Source organism: Chiloscyllium plagiosum, chromosome 29 (genome assembly GCF_004010195.1).
Source record: "Chiloscyllium plagiosum isolate BGI_BamShark_2017 chromosome 29, ASM401019v2, whole genome shotgun sequence".
Classification (NCBI taxonomy): Eukaryota; Metazoa; Chordata; class Chondrichthyes; order Orectolobiformes; family Hemiscylliidae; genus Chiloscyllium; species Chiloscyllium plagiosum.
In genome coordinates, this window is record NC_057738.1 from 217,713 (window position 1) to 241,538 (window position 23,826).

At 41.2% G+C, this 23,826-nt stretch overlaps 1 protein-coding gene across 5 annotated transcripts in view; it reads left to right on the forward strand.

Moving 5' to 3' along the window:
* The window catches only part of LOC122564312 (phosphatase and actin regulator 1-like), a 314,771-nt gene that overhangs the window by 162,317 nt on the left and 128,628 nt on the right, over positions 1 to 23,826 (forward strand). For 3 of the 5 annotated variants that reach the window (XM_043718985.1, XM_043718983.1, XM_043718984.1), the window contains 2 exons: positions 11,803 to 11,952; positions 23,339 to 23,542. In XM_043718985.1, coding sequence (XP_043574920.1) covers positions 11,803 to 11,952; positions 23,339 to 23,542 — 354 coding nt within the window. The remainder of the gene's footprint in view (positions 1 to 11,802; positions 11,953 to 23,338; positions 23,543 to 23,826) is intronic. The other 2 variants (XM_043718986.1, XM_043718987.1) reach the window with 1 other exon arrangement.

Below are 23,826 nucleotides of genomic sequence, written 5' to 3' on the forward strand. Positions count from 1 at the left end.
CAGCGGATAGCTGAAACTGACAACCGGAAGCGGCAGGGATAGGCCACTATAAATTCCGGAGGAAACACCACAGAAGCGCTTCACAGGAGGCTCCCAAGCACTGAGGATGTCACCTAGACAGGGGACGAAACGTTTGCAACAAAAACTTCCAGCTCGGCGAACAGAACCACAGCATTTATATAGCATGTTCAAGAAGAATGGAAACACAATAAACACAGTCTGCTGATTTTTAAACAACAAACCCAAACAAGTAGACAAAACACATTCAGAAACTCTAGCCACACTACCATACATCAAAAACATCTAAGAGATGATGACCAGAGTACTCCAATCCTTTGGCATCATGGTAGCCCACAAACCTACTAACACACTAAAACAGATACTGATGAACCTATAAGACCAGCAACCAGCAAAACAAATGACATTTGCAAAATACCATGCAAGGACTGTAACAAATACTACATTGGACAGACAGGCAGAAATGTGGCCACCAGGATACACAAACACCAACTAATTGATGGACCAATTAGATTAGATTCCCTACAGCGAGGAAACAGGCCCTTTGGCCCAACAAGTCCACACCGACCCTCTGAAGAGTAACCCACCCAAATACATTTCCCTCTGACTAATGCACCTAACACTATGGACAATCTAGCATGGCCAATTCACCTGCCCTGCACATCTTTGGACTGTGGGAGGAAACCCACGCAGACACAGGGAGAATATGCAAACTCCACACAGACAGTCACCCAAGACTGGAATTGGACCTGGTGCTGTGAGGCAGCAGTGCTAACCACTGGTCCAATGAGCTCAATGCTCTGCAATTGTCCAATAATACTGTCAGCTTCTAGTTATTTCAGTGCCTATGATACTTCAGCATGGGTTGCAAATGGCAAGCATTGCTAATTTTACAAGAATAGTGGAAGTGATGGGCAAGGAGCATGGTAGCACCACTTGCTTTCCCCAAATCTGATAAGAAAGGAAGGTGCATTAATATAACGTGCATCATCGATTATGCTAATATGTGCTGTAGTGAGGTCTTAATGTTTGAATCTAAACCTATTGAAAAAGTTTATCTCCAAAAGGCTTCTATTTTTAGATTAGATTCCCTACAGTGTGGAAACAGGCCAACCGGTCCACACCGACCCTCCGAAGAGAAACTCAGCCAGACCCATTTCCCTCCCACTAATCACCTGACTTGCACATCTTTGGACTGTGGGAGGAAACCGGAGCACACGGAGGAAACCCACGCATACACGGAGAGAATATGCAAACTCCACACAGCCAGTCGCCCGAGGCTGGATTTAAACCTGGGACCCAGGTGCTGTGAGGCAGCAGTGCTAACCACTGAGCCACAGTGCCGCCATAAAATATGAATCTTTCTAGGATGACATTTTTGTAGTGAACTGGAACTGTGATTATTCCCAAAACCAGAATAATCAAGTAATCATAGGCTTAGACAGTCTCAGAGTCAGGAATAACAGAAACTGATGAAAAATATTAACGACAAAGTCTGTTGTGTACAGTAGGTACTATCTTGCTAAAGTCAATGACAGCATAGGAGCTGGCATTCAAGAAGGTATCAGCCATGATCCTGAATGGCAGAGTACGCTTGATTGGTGAGTGCCTGGTCCCTGCACCTATGTTCCATTATTTTAAGACACCCGATTGTGATGGTGCACAAGTTCATGAAACTACCCAGGTCTCTTTGTCTGTAATCCTTGTAAAGTATTTCAATAGAGTTAAAGTTATGACAGTTTTTTTGTTTGTATTTTAACTGTGTTGTAAGACTGTTGTACAGTGTTTTTTCTTAGCGCCTAGTAGCAGACCAATCAAATCATGTCTGAACACAGTGTCTTACACTTGCCTTTAAATAAGATAAAAGTTAGGGTCTAGACTATCTTCATTATATATTTTAAGGGGTTTGGTTGTGTCCATGTCAGCAGCAACAGCCTGGGCAGACTGCCAGATAACAACTAAGACACTGGAGTAGTAGAGGGAGGGTAAATGCTGTCATTCTGTGATCTGGCAACAGCTTTGTAGTTCATGAAGTCATTGCTATTCTTGTGGGGGTGTATTACAGATATCAGGGTATTGTAGGATCTGTACCTCACAGAATCATGGAATTGTTATGGCACATTTGACCAATCATGCCAGTACATCAAACAAGCGGCATGTTGGCTCAGTGGTTAGCACTGCTGCCTCACAGCACCAGGGACCCAGGTTCAATTCCAGCCTCAGGCGACTGTCTGTGTGGAGTTTGCACATTCTCCCTGTGTCTGCGTGGGTTTCCTCCCACAGTTCAAAGATTAGATTAGATTAGATTACTTACAGTGTAGAAACAGGCCCTTCGGCCCAACAAGTCCACACCGCCCCGGTGAATTGGCCATGCTAAATTGCCCATAGTGTTAGGTACATTAGTCAGGAGTAAATACAGGGTAGGGGAATGGGTCTGGGTACGTTACTCTTTGGAGCGTTGGTGTGGAATTGTTGGGCTGAAGGACCTAATTCCATATTGTAGGGAATCTAATCTAAGCATCCTACCACTGTGCCACCGTGCCACCCCACCACTGTGCCACCGTGCCACCCCTGTGATGTGCAGGTCAGGTGAATTGGCCATTCTAAATTGCCCATAGTGCTAGGTGCATTAGTCAGGCGTAAATACAGGGTAGGGGAATGGGTCTGGGTAGGTTACTCTTTGGAGCGTTGGTGTGGAATTGTTGGGCTGAAGGACCTAATTCCATATTGTAGGGAATCTAATCTAAGCATCCTCACCTAGTGCCAATCTCCTACTTTCCCCCACACCTTTTTACACTATTTCTATGCAAGGAATCATCCAATTACCTCTTCTGATTCAGTTGAATCTGCCTCTGCCACATTTACAGCTAGTGCAATCCATTCCCTAAATACTCGCTGTGTAAAAACCCTTTCTCTCGCATTGTCCTTGCTTCTTTTGCACATCACTTTCAATCTTTGTTTCTCATTCGCCTTTCCTTTACAAGCAGAACAACTTCTTCCTCTCTACTCTTTCCAGCTACTTATAATTTTGATGCTTGTGATTTTTAAAACCTCTAATGTCAGGCCTCTTCTCTCCAGGGAGATCAGTCCAAACATATCTGGTGGTCATTTGTAGACAATATTGTGCCTCTGCGTAGAAATGCAAGCTGCACAGGCACAAATCAGTTAGGTTGCACTAATGTCTGTTTTGTAAATTATAATGTATTCTACTGCTTTAAGTTAACAAGAGTAAATCCCCGATGAGTGATTTATTATTCGGCCATTGTCATTATCATGAAAAGGAGGCAGTGGCATAGTTATAGTGTCACTGGGCCTACATTCCTGAACCTGCGGCCTATGTTCTTGGAGCATGGATTTAAATCCCATCATGGCAGAAACTTGAATTCAATAAAATCTAGAATAAAAAGCTGGCCCAGTGGTCACTATGTAACCATTGTTGATTGTTGTAAAAACCTATCTGATTCTCTAATGTCCCTTAGGAAAGAAAATCTGCCATCTTTTACCTTGCATGTGACTCCAGAACCAACTGGTTGATATGGTTGACTCTTGCCTGCCCTCTGGTCAAATAAGAATGGACAAAAAAATGTGGTGCCCATGTTCCATAAATGATGTTTATTTTTTTAAAAAGTCAGAGATCGATCTGGTTATTTTGGCTATCTGATGGAATGATTGTAGTGTTAGGGGCAATTGAATGTAAGAGGGAAGGATCTGGATAGACTAGGGGAGAGAAATGAAATACCTTAGAGGAATCTTGGAATGATTCTAGCTTCAAACAGGGAAGGGTTGTGCTAGCAAGTACATAAGCACCTCAATTATGAGAGATTTTGGAGGTGAAATATCTTGACAGAAAAGGGCTCAAGTGAAATACAATGAGGTTGACAAGTTATTGGGGAAACGGATTATGCAACAGTGGGGCAGGTGAAGTACGCAGGAATCTGATTATGTCTGATTATGTTCATCATGGTCACCATTGTCATGGATCACAGGAACAGCCTGCAACTCAGTAAGACGAAGCTCGCCATATCAATACAGTCGGCTCTGCTATTACGTGTGTTTTTTTTAACTTGAATTGGCTTTAATGTGATTGAAGAATTTAGAATTTTATTTGTAGAATGCAAATTTTACTTACCTGCATTGGTTATAATGTGATTCTGACCCCATTAGTTTAAATGGCTTGGCTATTGCACGATTTTCTTATAATGCGAGATTGCATGAGAATGGAACTATCGCGGTATATCAGAACCAACTGTACAAACATCAACACAGTGAATTGCAATGCAATGCACTTTTGATTTCAATGAGGCAGCACATAAATTAGGAGGAGTAAGTAGTATTTTTTTAAAGGGGTCGGAGTTGATGGCTGAAATGTGGAGCCAATTGAAGGACTACTCCAATAATCAGGAGTCCAATGTTTATTCAGTGTTAAACATTTGTCTTCAATTTCCACCTAAGCAGCATTTATCATACTATTCAGGCAGTTTTTCTGGTAATCCTCGAATATGATTCATCTCTTTCACTTTGGCAGCTTGGGTTAGAATTTTCAGTCAGGGAATTCATCTTTAAAGGGGTTTGTGACACTGTGGTTATGTCATTGCCTCTCTGGAACAGATGGGCTGGGTTCAAGTCCAACCAGGTATGTCTCTACTTCAGAACTGAATGCACACCTCACTGATGACCATTGATTTCCAAGAAATTCTCAGAGGGTCTGGTGGCTCTTAGTCTGTTCCTTCTTCCTCTACAGGCTGTATTGCAACCAAGAATAAATATAGTGCTTCCTGTCACAGGAGCCATTGTAGAATAGACCGTATCACTCTTGCAGATGAGGTTCCAAACCCTGAACCAGGAACCAGTTAAATGTTACAATGCAATATACCCTTAAGTAAATGTCCTGCATCATAATGGTGTGCTGTGCCTTCCATAATCTCCAAAGTGGGGGAAGGCGTGAAAGTGGCAAGTGACAATTGTTGGCACGGAAGGAGGTATAGGAGTGAGAGGAGAAAAGTGAGGGTGTAAATCCTCAGATCGGCTATGATGATCATCAAAGAGAAAAAGAAGAGAGGGAAGTGTTCCATTGAGGCTGAGATAGCCTGATAGCAACTGACTCCCAGAGTGTGACTGAAGCTGCCCAGAGACACCTCCTGAACCCATTATATATGTTTTCATTCAAGCATTTGACTGTGAGACCAACTGTCTTGGTGAATTCAATATTCCTCATGGATGGAAATGGACTTTTATTCGCTTCATCGATAAAATTAAATGTTTCCATTTTAGCTCTGGTTCTGATCCTACTTCCTCTGTGGAAAAAAAAGCTATTTGACATCAAGCACTTTTGCAGTCACACACCCTTGGATTATTGTGCAAAAATGCTCCTTGTATCAAAGACATGTGTCACAGTAGGAAGTCTACCCCTTGCTGAATACAATAAGGTTGTCCCACATTCTGGGACTACTCCTTACGCACTTCACACACTCTCTCTCCCTGTAGTTCTATAGGATGCAATGATTCTTTGCCTGAACATCCTCGCTGACAAAGCTTCCCCTACCATGGGTTATGAGGTTTTGAGCTTTTTCCTCCCATTGGTCAGAAAATTATGAGAGATTTACATGTAATTCATCTATGGCCAAACATATACAATTAGATTCTCTAGCATGCCGTTGAGAATCCTAGACATGGAAGAGACCTTTCCTGGCTACAGTGAGTAGGTACATGACAGATTTGCCACTGCTCCCATAAGATGCATGTGCTAAGTGCAGCAATGTTTTAATTAACGTTTTGGATTCAAGTGAATAGTCACATATTAGTAATACACTATTAGTGAAACTCTTGTCATGTACTTTTAAAGTTATTGGTTCTAGTCCCACTAATTAGAGTGGCCACTGTAGTCTTTGGAACAAGGTCAACCAGGTGAACTTCATAGAATATGGGTTCCATGACTGGGGCAGGTAATTTGGTCCAGTCAGAGTTAGATGACAGTTATAAACAAGAGTGTCAAGGCTTCAGCTCATTATATGAGCTGACTCTGACCTAGCTAGGTCAGTGCCATGTACTGCGCACATGTAAATAATGGGTGACTTGGTGATGGGGTGCTGGCCTTCGTGGAGTTATTTTATCAACCAGTACCTTCTTTCAGATCAGAGCCAATTCCAGGATTTTTACCCAGCATCCTTTTCAAAGTAAAGATGGCAAATGCCTTTGGAGGGTGATTAGGTTAGATTAGATTAGATTAGATTAGATTAGATTCATTACAGTGTGGAAACAGGCCCTTCGGCCCAACAAGTCCACACCGACCCGCCGAAGAGTAACCCACCCAGACCCATTCCCCTACATTTACCCCTTCACCTAACACTACGGGCAATTTAGCATGGCCCATTCACCTAACCTGCACATTTTTGGATTGTGGGAGGAAACCGGAGGACCCGGAGGAAACCCACTCAGACACGGGGAGAATGTGCAAACTCCACACAGAGAGTCGCCTGAGGCAGGAATTGAACCCGGGTCTCTGGCGCTGTGAAGCAGCAGTGCTATCCACTGTGCCACCGTGCCATGATGTTCCCATGCATCTGCTCCCCTCTCTTTAAAAAAAAATCAGATGAATTCTTAATGGGACATTTTACATAATTTGAAAACTCTGAAATTTTAGACTGAACACTTGACTACATTTTTCTGATTCCTTTGGAAAAAGACACACGTATAACATCAAGGGGGTCAGAGAGTGAGACTTCAACCTTAAGGTTTGAATATAACATGCAGAACAACATTCTGATATCTTCACTTTATTCCATTTTCTGAATGGCAACTGACATGGAGGGCAGACTTTATACTTGGATACATAAATATGGCTACTTGAAAGTATAAAACCATCTTATTCTTTTTTATTTTTCAAGTGTAGACTGAAATGGGATAAGAACTGTTTTAAAATCAAGGATTGCTAAAGCACTGCTGCATGATTTTGAAATCGAGTAACCTGGCACTCATTATACGTATGGTTTAGATAACACAATGACAGGTTAAGCAGTAGTAGGGGAAGGTGTAGATGAGCTGAAACCAAGATCCAAGCAGATATTCAGCTGGCAATAAGTAGCTGGTTTGCCAATGGACTAGTGACTAGTTATTAATGACAAAAAGGCTTTTGGCCTGTGAACATGCAATTGACTCACAAGTAGCTGAACAACTTGGAACTATGAATAAGATAGTGAGAAGCTAGCAGATCTCTCAAAATTTAGGAGCTGTCTAATCTCTGCAGTAAAAATCTGCTTTAAGCCTGAAGAAAGCAAATTTATTTTTACTTCAGATGCTGTAAGCTGTGACTTTCGATTAATAAGTCAGAGAACTTTTACAAATGTGAAGTAGTCATCCCATGCCTCCTACAAAACCAGTGAAAACATAGAGAGAAGGAAGACAGGAAAGCCTTATTTTTAATCAGCAAAAGAACCATCTCAATAGATCCTGTGAACAGAGGCCAGTATAGAGTTTTCCTATTCTTCCTTCTATCAGTAACACCCTTTTTTTTCCTATCTGTGTTTGTCTGTCTGCATGTACAGCTAGAGGGAGAGTTTATAAGGAGATTAATTTTAACTTGTAGATTTCTATGCCAATGGTTCATAATTGTTTACCGGTAGCTACAGTCTATAATAAGTAAACAGTAATAATTGTAATAAATAGTAATTCTTGTTGACTACAGAAACCCAGTCCGTTACTTTCTGCCGACATGATGTGAAAAGGCTGTGTTTCCTGATGCTCCTAAAAGGTTTCTGCTGTGTGTACAGCAAGTTCTGTGCAGGAGTGAACAGGACATAATTGTGCTATTGGCAGTTATGCTTCATATTGCACATGCATATAGTGTAATTTTATGATGTCAGCTGACATTCTCATCTGAAACTCAGGTAAAGTGGGGAATTCTGCATAATTTTAACTTCTTTTTAACTTCTCTGATAATTAAGGAATAACTGGAGGTTCATTTCCAGCACTTTGCTCCAGTTAGATGTAACAAAAGTCGCCTGAGGATTTCTAAATTTTACTAAAACTGTACAGAAACCACAGGACTTCAGAGCCTTGCATGTTAAAAGATGATGTTGATAAAGTGTGGAGCTGGAAAAAGCACAGCAGGTCAAGTAGCATCAGAGAAACAGGGGACTCAATGTTTCAGATCAGGCCTTTTATCAGTATTGACGAAAGGTCCCAATCTGCAATGTAAACTGTTCCCCTGATGTTGCTTTGCTTTCTGTGCTTTTTCTAGCTCCATACTTTATCGACTCTGACTTTCTGTATCTGTAGTCCAAACTATCTCCAAGTTGTTAAACAATGGTGGCAAGCAAGTGGAAGCTCTGCAGTGGCTCTGCCCAGCAGCCATAGGGAATGCTAACATGGTGTGCCAGGGAGAGTGGAGCAGCAAGCAAAGTTAAACGTGGAGCATAAGGTGCCAGCACTATGGGGATATCCTGCAGAATGGCTTTAAGACAGTGTCATTTGAGTAGAGGAAGTGGCTGAGGGAAAGGTATAAAAGTCCTGCTGAATAGCAAGACCACCTTGCATGGATCTCATTCATGTAGTCCTCAGACATCCATTGAGGAAGAGGAGCAGGAAGGAGGGAGGTGTAAACACACTCAGTGGGAGATCAGCAATATAATTGAGATACAATGGAAGTGGGCTGGAGCACATGCAAACAGGCTCCTCCGTTTGGAAAAGGCTAATTTCCACATAAGAACTAAAATCCAAGGCTTGACATCCTGCAAATGTCAAGGCAGAGGCACATACAAATGCAGTGCCTCTTCAGGAAGGCCATAATTGATCTGTCATTCTAGATTGTGGCTCTCCATTTCAGTCATGCTGAAAATAACCATTATGCCTATATTTTGTGAACTTTACCCACTGAAGATTGGTATGCAATGTAGATATCCCAGAATACTGTTCAGGAGGGAATTCCAGGATTTTGATCCAGTATCATTGAAAGAATGGAAATGTAGTTCCAAGTCATGATGGTAAGTGACTCGGAGAGGAATTTGCTGCCCATATTTTCCAGGTGTTATGGTCGTTGATTTGGAAGTTGCTGTTTAAACAGCCCTAGTGAATGTATGAAGTGCATCCTTTAGTGCTGCTAATGTCTGTTGGTGATGGAGGAAATGAATCTTTGTGGATGTGGTGCCAATCAAACAGGCTGCAATGTCCTGAATTATGTCAAACTTCTTAAGAATTGTTGATTTGCAATCATCCATCACTCTCCAGACTTGTAACTTTAGATGGTTGCCAGGCATTGAGGTGAATTACTTGCTATAGGGTTCCTAGCTCATAAGGTACTCTTGTATGGAATTTATATAGGTGATCCGGTTCAATTTCTGATGAGTGGTAACCCCCAGGAGATGTTGATAGGAAGAAAATTCAGTGGTGGTAATGCCATTGAACATCAAGCAATGGTAGTTAAATTCTGTCTTCTCGGTAATGGTGATTGTCTGACATTTTTGTGGCACAAATGCAACTTGGCAGCCCAAGCCTAGAGATTGTCATTTGGGCACAGGCTGCTTCAGTGCGTGAGGAGTATTGCGTGGTGCTGATCATTGTGCAATGGTTTGAATCCCATCATGGCAGATGGTTACATTTTTAATTGAATAAAGACCTGAAATAAATGGCTAGCCAAATGGCAACCATGTAATCACTATCAAACCCATCTGGTTCATTAATGCTCATTAGACAGCCACAGCAATGCAGTTGATTTTTCACTGACTCTTTGTTCAATTGGGTGACAAATGCTGGCCTAGACAGGAACACCCACAACCCATGAATGAATAAGATAAAACACTCCTCCCACCTTCTAAGGCATACTTGTTACCTCCCAGCTATGCTGGAAAGTTTTAAGAACAGGGTAATCTAGAGCCATCTTATCCTTCCAATCTTGCCACTGTTTTCTTTGGCTCATGGACGAGATGATGACATGCTAGTCTGTGTGCATTTCTGGGATCCATAGGTTCATCTGTTGGATCAGGCTTCCCATGAAGAACAGTAGTCTTTTGATGAAGCAAGCAAAGCACCATGCCTTTGGAGATATGGCAGCACTGAAGACCAGAATGGAGCCTTGCATTGTCCATGCCTGTATATGCATAGCATCTGAAAGGTCTGCCTGGAGTTTCCCTTGCTTCTCTGTAGCTACAGCTTTTATCACATTGCTAATTACGTCAACATTTAGTCCTTTCTTCATAACCCTGTTATCCCACATCAGAATTATTCATATTCTTCATAAATCTGCAACACTGATTAAATGCAGTCTGTCACAATGCCTACAGATTGACTGAATTGGGTGTTGATTCTGAAAGATACCAATCTACTTTTGTACAAAAATATAGATGATGAGTATAGGAACAGGGATGTCTTGCTGCAGGGCCTCAGAGAGGCCATAAGTTGAGTATTTGTACGCAGTTGTGGTCTCCTAGTCTGAGAAAGGACATTCTTGGTATTGAGGAAGTTCAACAAAGGTTCACCAGATTGATTCCTGGGTGGCAGAACTGACGTATGAAGAAAGATTGAATTGACTGGGTTTGTACTCAGTGGAATTTAGAAGAATCAGGGGGGATCTCATAGAAACATATAAAGTCCTGATGAGACTGTATAGGCTATAGGCGGGAAGAATGTTCCTGATGTTGTGCAAGTCCAGAACTAGGGGCCACAGTCTAAAAATAAGGGGTAAAACATTCAGGACTGTGATGAGGAAGAATGTCTTCACTCCGACTTATAAACCTGTGAAATTCTCTCCCACAGGAAGATGTTGGGGACAGGTCATAGATATATTCAAAAGGGGGCTTTATGTGGCCTTTGCAGCTAAGGGGATGGAAAGAAAGCAAGTGTGGGAAAAACAAATTGCATGAAGAGCCAGGATCATATTAAATGGCAGTGCAGGCTCAAAGGGCTGAATGGCCTATTCCTGCACCTATTTTCTATGTTTCAAAGAAGGAAGCTTGTATGCAAATCAAAAATGAGAAAGAAAAATTTTTCAAAGTAAGAATGGAATCTCCGATCACAAGCTGAAAGATAGGTAAATGTAGAGAGCTTGTTCAGGTAGTATAAACAATGTACAGATTAACAGATTGCCCCTTAAATTGAATCATCTATAAATTGTGCAACACCCTATCAGATAAAGTTGAGGAAAATGATCATCCTCATTAGCATGGAGGGAAGGACTTCTTGATTTTATTTATGTTGTTGTACAAGAACATTTGCAAGATAGCATTCTCATTTCACAAGATAACTACATTTTTGCTCCCCCTGGCTGCCTCAGACCAAACCAAAGTGAAACACTGCATTTGTGAAAAACTTAAAAAGATCAAACACAATCTCCACTGCTCTTGATCCAAGATCCTAAACCCAATCTCACTTGAGTGTCATTCTTAAAGCCCTTGGCCTCCTTTCATCCACCTAGCTGTTGAACATCCCCCTCTAGTCCCAATGGCTTCTCCGAAACCTTGGTCCTTCAAAGCAACCCAATCCCTCGTGGCCCCATAATACAAGCTGACCACTTACTTATGCAGCCTCATACTGCAGCACTGTTTGCATAATATGTGGTTTGGGCTCAAAATCCAAGACTGTTTTCATCACTGTGTTTTGAGGGGCACTAATGCTCAGCGAGTGACATGCAAAAGTGGCCACTCCTGGATTTAAGACCCGGTCAATTCTCAGTGGTATTGTTATCGCTGTTCATACAGTTTGTATGTATGCATGTGTGTTTCTGTCTGTGCATTGCTGTTGCATTTCATTATTGCTGTTTCTACTCAATGTACTGATTGATTGGTCTGGTTTCAGATGGAGATATGCCAATACATAATGAAGAGGAGGTAATAGAGAACGGTCAGATCCAGTCTTCAGAAACGGAGGAAAGGTTGCCACAGCCTGTGTCAGGTGAAGTCGTAGCAGACAGTGCAACCTCCTGTACAGAGTCGACAGATAAGCCAGGTGGGATTTGTCTCACAACAGAATCAGACTTATCCATCTAATCTTACTAGATTGTGGCAGTTGCAAGCAGCTCTTGGTAAAAAAAATGTATTTAGTGGACCATATTCTCATCATTACAAATTGTGATAGCTTTATAAGTGGAGGAAATTGTGACAAAGGTGTGCTTAAATTGAATTAGTGGTAACGATACAAATTGAATTTTTCCTTTTGTTAATGAAGACTGAAGCTTGCACATTGCTATCTGAGCAGAACAGTGTTATGTTGTTTTGCAGCGTGCAGAGAGGCGACTGGGATTTAGTCAATTTCTCCAACAAAAGATCAGAGTGAAGTAGTGTCAGCAGGAACAAAATGTGAATTTATCAGAAGTGCTGTCAAATAATTTCAAAAGTCACATGGGGGCCCGTGAGAGAGGAAGACCTTCGACACAGAATTTATAAGGAAAAGATCAAAGGGTCATCAAGCTCATGTGAACAAATTGAGCACACCTAAGATGGCTCTTAAATCTTTAATCATTTAGAATGGAGGTGTAGCTTTCTATTGATTAATATACAAATCCCAGAATTTCTTTTAAGTCACTGCCCTGATATAACCTAAGGTGCTGTCAATATAAAGGTGGTGACACTTCTGGTCAGACAATGTATTTTAGGTGTGAGGTCTTGTTTGGTGTCTGTCTATGTCTTCACCTGGAGTTGGACTGGTTTTGTTTCAAACCTAGGGATTTGTGAAATGCCACATTGACTGATTGTCTATAAATTGTGTGCTTTTTGAACAAAATAGTCCTTTACATTGATAACATCTTAAGCTATCTTGTCCAGTGCTCCGAAAGCTAGTGTTTTCAAATAAATCCATTGTACTGTAACCTGGCATAGTGTAATTTTTTACCTTGTCCAACCCCGGCACCTCCACAGCATGTCAAATATTTTGATAGATATGTAAAGCTTTTTAGTTTTAATCGGCTGTCAATTCAAGAGTTGCTCTAACTGAATAACTTATGTGATCAGTCTCAGTTTTAAAGCTTTGCATGAATATTCAAATAGTGTGCTAGCCTAAAGTGGTTGAGGTAGTGAGCCAATGGGGTCTGCACATGATGGGCTAAATATTGTTGGGGAATCAGTAACCCAATGGGTGTGCAGAAAGTATAGAACATTCTGGCTTTTGCTAACCTAGGAGACTGACTCGATTCTATGGCAATCAAACCAGTAAAGGTAATGTAGAGTCACCATAGTCCTATCAGATCACAGGGCTGCTCTTTCATTAGAGAGAGACAACTCAGATAAAGGGAGAGGCTGTGAAGTAGAGCCTGTCTTGGTAATCTGACCTGGTGTGGGAATTGAACCCATACTGTTGGCATCACTCTGTGTCACAACCAGGTTTGTCCAGCCAAATGAGTTAACTAACCCCAATCAGGCCAAAGGTTCGGGCTCTCATTCCTTCAAGGATAGTTAACCTTCTCCAGAAGCTGTTGGAAAGTCAAAAGGCTGTCAGCTCTTCAGTCCCAGCCACACCAAAGGGTGCATTGTCTGTGGCTGAGTATGTTTGTGCAGCCCAGAGCAACCTTGAGACCAACTTAAGTGGGCTTAGTATCACTCGGATTGTCTGGAGTGGCAAACTCCTGTGATTGGGTGGGCATGGGTGGAGGGGATGGTGATGGGCGAGGACAGGGAAATATTTTTCTTGGGGCTGTCCCGAGTCTTCAGATAAGCAACAGACAGTGCCAATGAGGATGGTCCCCTTCCTCCCACAGGCCACAGGGAGATTCCACAGGCTTTATGAGTTGGCCTCCCCATGTGGTACAGGTTACTGTATTGTAAGAGTGCCATTTTCATGGGCAGTAAAGTTGATCTTAATTGGCTATGTCAAGGTCTCATTTTGCTTTTGTGCTCAGAGGCTGTACTCCACCACCTGCTTTGCTGACAGAATTTGACATGATGGGGCAGATGATGGCACTGCACTGCCGTCTTCCTCCTGGTTCTTTGCCCTGCATCCTATTTTGCATCTTATAATAAAACTTCCTGTTTAATTCCATCCAGTTAAGCACCCAGCAATAAACAGCAGCAGCAGGGACAGTGGTAGGAGAAACCTCAGATGGCAAAATCAATGCTTTTTCATTACTGCACCTTCCTCCCACCTTAATTAGTCTCAAACTTTCAACATATCCTTCTATTCCTTTCTCCCTCATGAATTTACCTTGGTCCTCCTTAAATACATCAATATACACAACACAATCTCAGTGTTCTTTGAGTGATGATCATTTGAATTCATCATTAGATTTATTAGTGATTATCTTACATTAATGAACACTAGTTTTGGAAAACTCAGATGAGAAACTATTGACAAGCAGTTAGTTTTGCCAAGTATTTCTAGGTGAGCCGAGCAGTAATAGCTGTTTCTGGATTAGTGGTGCTGGAAGAGCACAGCAGTTCAGGCAGCATCCGAGGAGCAGTAAAATCGATGTTTCGGGCAAAAGCCAAACGTCGATTTTACTGCTCCTCGGATGCTGCCCAAACGGCTGTGCTCTTCCAGCACGACTAATCCAGAATCTGGTTTTCAGTATCTGCAGTCATTGTTTTAACTTAGTAATAGCTTTTGTCTGAAATATAGGAAAGTCTGCTTATCATACAGTGGATTGTTCCATTGTACAAAAAGACTAACACAAGCATAACTTTGCAAGCTTAAAATGAGGAGCTTACATCCAATGTGGTGGGCATGTGCAATATTAGCCAGAATTGCCATCTATACATAATGCTGTGCCAGCAACTGAGACATCTGAGAACTTAAATATCTTAAATAGAGGTTCATCCTTTTGTAATTTGTATATTTGTAAAATTGTAATATCAACAAAACATTTTTGATGCTTCCTTTATGAAATTGTCTTGCTCTGAGTACAGCTGAAAACAAGTAGTTGTTGAAAGAGTGACTGCGGGCTGTGACTAAAAGCTTTAAAAAAACTTGTGATTTTTAAGTCATGAGGTGCAGACCTGCTCCTCTTGGTTGCACATTAAAAGGATAAACTGACCCCCCCTTCCACACCTCATAATTACCATCTCCCGCTGTTTCCTGATTGTCATTCTATTCCTAAACTGGAGACCAATGCTAGTAATCCAATGGTCACGGAAATTTGAAAGCATTTTATTTACCATCTGTCCTTCCTCATTACTGCAATAGGTTCCTGATACTCTTACAAACAGGTTTGCAGTACTCTCTAACCTTGCTAGTAATATCAATTTCTTGTCCTTATTTCTTGATCTTTTATTCCATGTAATTAATTTTCAATTCGGTTCTGATTGAGAGCAAATACAGAAAATATTCAATACATTCTTGCACTTAATCAATATTAGTTATATTCTAAGTAGGACTTAAGAACATAAAAACTAGGAGCAGGAGTAAGAAATTCAGCCCATCAAGCCTGCTCCACTATTTCATATGAGCATGGCTGATCTCATCTCAATCTCAAATTGATTTTCCTGCACACTCTCCATAACCATTCAACTCATCACTAATTAAAAATCTGTCTATTTCTTCCTTAAATGTACTCAATGTCCTGACATCACACTCTGAGGTAGTGACTTCCACAAATTCACGGCCATTTGAAAGAAGTAATTTCTCCTCATCTTTGTAATAAGGATAAGAGGTGGCAGATTTAAAACAATGACTCTAACCAATTTTTATAGACGCACCATAGAAAGCATTCTACCCAGATACACCACAGCTTGGTATGGCAGTTGCTCTGCCCAATGCTGCGAGAAATTACAAAGAGTTGTGAATGCGTCCCAGTCCATCAGAAAAACCAGCCTTCCTTTCTTTGATGCCATTTACATTCCCGCTGCCTCAGGAAAGCAACCAACACAATCAAAGACACTCCTAACCCTGTTATAGTCTCTTCCACCCTCTTCCACTGGGCAGAAGATACAACATTTTGAAAACACATATCAACAGATTCAAGAATAGCTTCTTCCCCATGTTATCAGACTTATGAACAGAAATCTCATACACTAGAGTTGATCTTTCTCTGCATCTTCTGCAGCTGTAGTGCTATATTCTGCAATCTGTTTAATTACCCTGCTTTACTCATGGAAGGTACGATTTGTCTGGATACTGTATCTTAGTACATGTGACAATACTGAATCAAATCAAAAAATGCTGACCTTTCATTCTAGATTGCTCCACATGAGGAAGCATAATCTCTACATCTACTTTATCTTTTTAGCATCTTGTATATCTCAATTTTATCTTTTCCCAGTTTTCTAAACTCCAGACAGAAGAGGCCTAAACTGCCCAATCTATCTTTAAAAGACCAACCCCTCATTCTGGAATCAATCTAATGAACCTCCTCTGAATGCCTCTAATGTAACTATATCCCTGCATAAGTCAGGGGACCACTGTGGCACAGTGATTAACACTTCTAGGACACAGGTTTGTTCCAGCCTTGGATGACTGTTTGTACAGAGCTTGCATGTTCTCTGCTTGTCTGTGTGGGTTTGCAATGGGTGTTCTGGTTTCCTCCCACAGCCCAAAGATGTGTGGTTCGGTAGATTGGCCAAGCTAAAATTGTCCTATAGTTTCCAGGATGTGCAGGTTAGGTTGGAGTAGCCATGCTAAAATCAGGGTTATGGGGATAGGGTGAGGGGCTTGGGTCTGGATGGGGTGCTCTTCAAAGGCTGTGTATAGGCTGGATGGGCTGAATGGCTTCTACCTACACTGTAGGGATACTATGTCCAAACTTGTTTGCATTATTCCAAGTGTAGTCTCACTAATGCCTCATACAACTGCAGCAACACTACTGCACTTTTACACTCTATTCCATTAGGAATAAAACCAAAAATTCCATTTACCTTCTGTACCATCTGCCATTCTATGTACTTTTTTTTTGCAATTCATGCACAAGAACACCAAGATCCCTCTGCACTAAAGTAGTCTGGAAAGAAAAATTAAGCTTTTATTTTATCTTGTATCACATCCCATATCTAAAATATGCCAGACTTATTTTGCTAAAGAAAGAAACAAATGGATAGACTGGAAAGAAAAATGCATAAATTAAGATTTTTTTATCTCCAAGAACTCAAAAGTTCTCTCCATTTAGATTACAAATTGCCAAAACGGAAACCTCACACTTAATCACGTTAAACTTTATCTGTCAAATGTTGGCCAATTCACCTAACTATCCATATAGAGTTTTTTTAGATTAGATTACATTTCATTACAATGTGGAAACAGGCCCTTCGGCCCAACAAGTCCACACTGACCCGCCGAAGCGCAACCCACCCATACCCCTACATTTATCCCTTACCTAACACTACGGGCAATTTAGCATGGCCAATTCACCTGACCTGCACATCTTTGGACTGTGGGAGGAAACCAGAACACCCGGAGGAAACCCACGCAGACACGGGGAGAACGTGCAAACTCCACACAGTCAGTCGCCTGAGTCGGGAATTGAACCCGGGTCTCTGGTGCTGTGAGGCAGCAGTGCTAACCACTGTGCCACCGTGCCGCCCATTGTAGCGTCATATACCACGGAAACAGACCCTTTGGCCCAACAAGTCCATCCTGACCATAATCCAAAACTAAATTACTCCCACCTGCCTGTACTTGGGCCATATCCCTCCAAAACATTCCTTATTCATGTACTTATCTAAATGTGTTTTAAACATGTAACTGTACCCACGTCCACCACTTCCTCTGGAATTTCATTCTACACATGAAGCACTCTGTGATTAAAAAAAAAATTGCCCCCATGTCTTTTTTATTTGTGGGCGGCACGGTGGCACAGTGGTTAGCACTGCTGCCTCACAGCGCCAGAGACCTGGGTTCAATTCCCGCCTCAGGCGACCGACTATGTGGAGTTTGCACATTCTCCCCGTGTCTGTGTGGGTTTCCTCCGGGTCCTCTGGTTTCCTCCCACAGTCCAAAAATGTGCAGGTTAGGTGAATTGGCCATGCTAAATTGCCTGTAGTGTTAGGTGTAGGGGTAAATGTAGGGGAATGGGTCTGGGTGGGTGCGCTTTGGCGGGTCGGTGTGGACTTGTTGGGCCGAAGGGCCTGTTTCGACACTGTAAGTAATCTAATCTATCTTTCTCCTCTCACCTTAAAAATATGATTCTTAGTTTTTAAATCCCACACCTGAGGGAAAGGATACCTGCCATTCACCTCATCTATACCCTTCATTATTTATAAACCTCTATAAAGTCACCTCTCAAATTCCCAAGCTCCAGTGTAAAAAGTCCCACCCTCTCCTTACAACTCAAACCCTCCATTCCCAGCAACATCCCAGTAAATCTCTTCTAAACCCTGTCCCGCTTAATAATATCCTTCCTATAACAGGCAGACTTGAACTGGATATAGTATCTTAGAAGAGGCCTCACCAATGTCCTGTATAACCTCAACATAACCTCGTGACTCCTATACTCAAAGGTCTGAGCAATGGAGACAAGCATGCTAAACATCTTAACCACTCTATCTACAGGTGATGCAAATTTCAAAGAGTTATGTACCTGAACCCGAGGTCTGTCTATTCTACAACACTGTCCAAGGCACTACTTGTAATTATATAAGTCTTGTCTTTGTAATGAAATACCTCATATTTATTGGATTTAAACTCTATTTGCCACTTCTCAGTCCATTGACCCGTTAAATCAAGATGTCTTTGTAATCTTAGATAACCTTCTTCACTGTCCACTATACCACCAATCTTTGTGATCTGTAATCTTACTAACCATGCTTTTTATATTCTCATTTAAATCATTTATATAAACAAGAGTGGAGCAGCACTGATCCTCCAATCCAAAAAACAACATTCTACCATTACCCTCTGTCTCCTGCTGTTAATCCAATTGCCAAGCTAACCCTGAATCCCATGTGATCTAACTTTATTAGTTGTCAACCACTGGAACTTTCTCGAAGGTTTGACTAAAGTCCAAATAAACAATGTTTTCTGTTCTGCACTCATCAGTTTTCTTGGTTACTTCCTCAAAAATCTCAATCACGTTTGCCAGGTCTGATTTCCCTTGCACAAAACCATGCTGACTATTCATAATCATTTCTTGTATCTCCATGTGCATATAAATTCTATCTTTCACAATCCCTTCCAACTACTTACCCACCACTGAAGTCAGATTTCAGTTTCTAGGCTTCTCCTTACGTACTTTTTTAAACAAATGCACAACATTAGCCACTCTCCAGTCATTCATAGTAGACAGGCAAGAGGCTGGAAGAACACAGCAAGCCAGGCAGCATCAGGAGGTGGAGAAGTCAATGTTTCTGGTGTAATCCTTCTTCAGGACTGGGGGTGGGTGTAGAGGAAGCTGCAGATAAAGGCAGGGTAGTGAAGTGGGGATAGGTGAAGACAGGTAGAGGGTATGACCTGGTTGGTCAATGGGAGGAATAAATCTGGTTAGTGGCAGGGAGGAAAACCAAGGGAAATCAGGGGATGGGAAGGGAGGTTATTTGAAATTAGAGAACTCATGTTGAGTCCTCCGGGCTGTAGGCTGCCCAGGTGGAAGATGGGGCATTGTTCCTTCAATTTGTGGTTTGGTTTGTTGTGGCAATGTCAGTCTCCAGTCATTTTGTATTTCACCCGTATTTAGAATTAAAATTTCTACAGAAATTAAACAGACCCTTTGGCTCTACCGCCCCTCCGAAGAGTATTCCATCCAGACCCATTAGCCTAAATTTGACCTGACTAATGCACCTAACCTATACATCCCTGAACACTGTGGACAATAAAGCATGGCCAATTCACCTAAACTTTGGATTGTGGGTGGAAACCCACGCAGACATGGGGAGAATGTGCAAACTCCACACAGACAGTCACCTAATGCTGGAATCGAACCCGAGTCCCTGGCGCTGTGAGGCAGCAGTGCTAACCACTGAGCCACCGTGCTGTCCTAGTATCATTTATAGGTGATACAAATGTTTCTACAAGGGACCCCACTATTTCCTTCCTAACTTCCCACTCTACCGTTATATTTTCTCATACCTCCAGCACTACCTTTTCTATAATGTGAAATGTTTTCAAAACGTCAAATTTAATTTAGCTGTGTTCTCTAGCCCGTTTTCTTTCTCCATAGTAAAAACTGAGACAAAATGTTTATTTCATATTTTTCCCATCACCTGAGGTTTAACACAAAGATAACATCGTTGATCTTTAGGCGGCCATACTCTCTCTCTAGTTGCTCTCTTGCTCTTAATGTACTTGTAGAATCTCTTTGGATTATTCTTAATCTTATTTGCCAAGGCTATCTCATTGCTTTAGGAGAAAGTGAGAACTGCAGATGCTGGAGATCAGAGCTGAAAATGTGTTGCTGGAAAAGCGCAGCAGTGAAAATGTGTTGCTGGAATTCCTGAAAAAGGGCTCATGCCCGAAACGTCGATTCACCTGCTCGTTGGATGTTGCCTGACCTGCTGCGCTTTTCCAGCAACACATTCTCAGTATCTCATTACTTTCCTGACCTCCCTCTTAAGAATGTCCAAACACTGTTTATACTGTTCAAGAGATTAATTTGAACCAAGTTGTTTATATCTGAATATATGATTCACTTTTATTCTTTATGGGAACCTCAATATCTTTTTCATCCATCGTTCTCTAATCTTACCAACTTTACCTTTCACTCTACCAGGGAAATATCACTCTAAACATTTCATTATCACACTTTTGAATGCCCTATACTTATCAGACGTCTCTTTGTTTGCAAACAATCTACTCCAATCAATTCTTAAAAGTTTTTGCAAATTTATCTTTTTCTAAATTTCTTATTTTATTTGTTGCAACTTACCATGTATACTCGTGTAATAATCGATCTCATGCAAAAGTCAACACCCTTTTTGGTCAAATAACCTGGAATTTTCCATATACCTTGTGTAAAGGTAGACCCTAGTACTTCACAGATAACAGATTAACATTAATTAATGAGTATGCAGACTGTCATGTCCTGCTCCAGCCTTCTGGTTGTTCCAGACTGCTGGCTGTTGTGTTTCACTCTGGGTTTTCTGAATTACCATTATTCATTTAGAGATCAGCTGGGATTCTACTAATGATACGGTATGAATTATAGAATCCCTAAAGTGTAGGAACAGGCCCTTTGGCCCAACTAGTCCACACTGACCCTCCGAAGAGTAACCCACTCAGACCCGTTTCCCCAACCCTATATTTATCCCTGACTACTGCACCTAACCTATACATCCCTGAACACTGGACAATTTAGCATGGCCAATTCACCTAACCTGCACATCTTTGGACTGTGAGAGGAAACTGGAGTACCCAGAGGAAACCCACACAAACACGGGGACAATGTGCAAACTCCACACAAACAGTTGCCCGAGGCTGGAATCAAACCTGGTTCCCTGGCGCTGTGAGGCAGCAATGCTAAGCACTGAGCCACCGTGCCGCCCCAGATGGATTTCAGCTTCTCAAAAGTAGTATCCATGTAATAGCTGACCCCATAAATTTAACCTTAAAAAGTAGTCAAAAAAAATTTGACTATTACTCGAGTACATACAGTATATTTTAGTGGAATCTACAAATTTGGCTCCAGTACTGTCTGTCTTTCTCTGCATCCAAATCATTAATATAGATTGTAAATAATGGTGTCCTGAGTACTGAACCCTGTGGCAGTCCACTAGTTACATTTGCCAACCAAAGAAAGACTCATTTCTTCTGGCTCACTGCTTTCTATTGATTAGCCAATACTCTATCCTCATTAGTAAGTTACCCCTAACCCCATGTAATCTGACCTAGTGGATAACCTTTTATGCAGCACCTTATTAAATGCTTTCTGGAACTCCAGATATACTGCATCTACAGGATCTCTATAATCCACCTTTACAAATGAAAGAAAAGGATTCAAGACATCATTTGTGTACTGAATGAGATATACAAATTACATTACTGTCTGAATTTTGAGCCCCCATTTCAGTCCCTAATCAGCACACAGATGCAAACATTTGTGCCTTGTAGTCAGCATTCCACTCCCCTAACTCCATTTTTGCTTTTGGCTAGTTTCCAGTCTGCCCCTGCAAGTGGTGAGCAGTTAATAGAGGTATTTAAAGGCGAATTACAGGGTTTTTTTGTCTGAGACTAAGTGAAATTTTCTTGTCAGTCTCGATGACCTACAGGCAATGAGGAAAATGCAGCTGTTGGAAGGTCCACTGCCCTATTGTTGGCAGGCTTCCAGACCTCCCTGTCTTCCTGAGTTCAATTACTGCCATGGGCTACTCTGAGGAAGGATCTTTCACTCTGCTGGTGTTTTACTTTATACTTTAAGAAATTTGAAAGAGGTAGCCCCTAAATTATACTCACTCACTTAAACTGTTTGAGCATCCTGCTGCTATCTTCATGCGGACGCAGCCTCCTGCTGTCCTCCAGCTAGAAATGAGATACTGGTCAAATAAGTTCTCCCATTCGAAATACAGAAAAGATAAACCAGATCAGTATGTCTTGTTTACCACCTTCACTGGCTATTCCTTCTGGGTTTGAAGTCCATCTTAAAATTTATGATGAACCTGCCCTCTGACCATAATTAATTAATTTAGCATAAATCACATTGAATTACTATGCCCACATAGCTCAGGCATCTGAATCCCAATCGAGCTTGTGCAGGTTGTTCTGCTATAATGTGCATTTCGTTAAAGCGAATTTGCTGTACCACAATTGATGAATTGGGGACACTGTTTCTAAAGTGCAAACTTTTGTTGGCTGTAACACGATTACATAGTCAACACTTTAAGCTCTGTTTTTAAAGTACAATTTTTCTATAATGTAAGGTTGCACAAGAATGCAACAATCGCGTTACAGAAGAACCACCTATACAATGGAATTCTGAAACCCACAAGGAAAATCCTTTCCTTGATGTCTGTGATAAAAGTTATTTCAAAAAAGATCTCTCTTGATCAGTTAGACTTTGTAAATTCCTGATAACAGATCTAACGCAAAAGGAACACTAGTCAGGAAGTTGAGTATGAAATTGGTAAGATCTGTGTAATTTTCAGTAGCCCCAATGGGTTTCCATCCCAGACTAACCAGTATGCATATCAGTGTGAAGCACCAGAATTTTTATAATGGTTATTTTCTGATTGTTGTTCTAGGAACAAACTCATCTACAGATGGCATGTATCAGAAATGTCCATGCTCATGAATTGCCCATGATTATCCGACCTCTTATAATCCTGGTCAATATTCAAATTTTTAGTAACAGAAATGTTAATTAGATTTGACAGTTGCAATTTTAAGTAGACAAGGGAAAGATTGCAAAATTTTGGTGTTGTATTTAGCCATTTACTCTTCTAAAGCTATTTAAAGTTTTCAAACCTTACTGAATTTTTTGCAGTGATATTTGAATGCTAAATTTCTTTGCTTTTGTGTTTCAAATATTTCTAATTCTGTTTGTCTCTAGCTGCCGAAGATAGTCCTACAGATAATAGGGCATCAGTCCCTGAGCAGGATACATCAACTAAACCATCATTGCTACTGCCTTCTAAAAAGTCTGTAGCTTTTCACTGTGACATTGAGGAAACCCCTGCAAAGCAACAATCCTATCCTAAACAACGCCCTGCCCTACCTCCAAAACCACTCTCGAGGATTGCCAACCATATAGCTGGTAGGTTTTGTTCACCTGGCTTTTAAGACTTCACACTAATAAATGTGTATTTTTCTCTAATTATGACTATGTTCTATAAAGTAACTTGTCTACCTATTTAAATTGAATGTTTTTTTTTAAAGGATTTTAGTGTTGCTTTCAGGTATTTGCAGACTCAGGTGACCTAACACGAAAAGAAATTAGATTGTGAATATTATTTAGACATTTTGTAGAACTGCTCCTTGTTCCAAGAGCACCCTGTAAACCTGACGTATGTGACAGAGTTGCTTTACCCTTTTCTATAC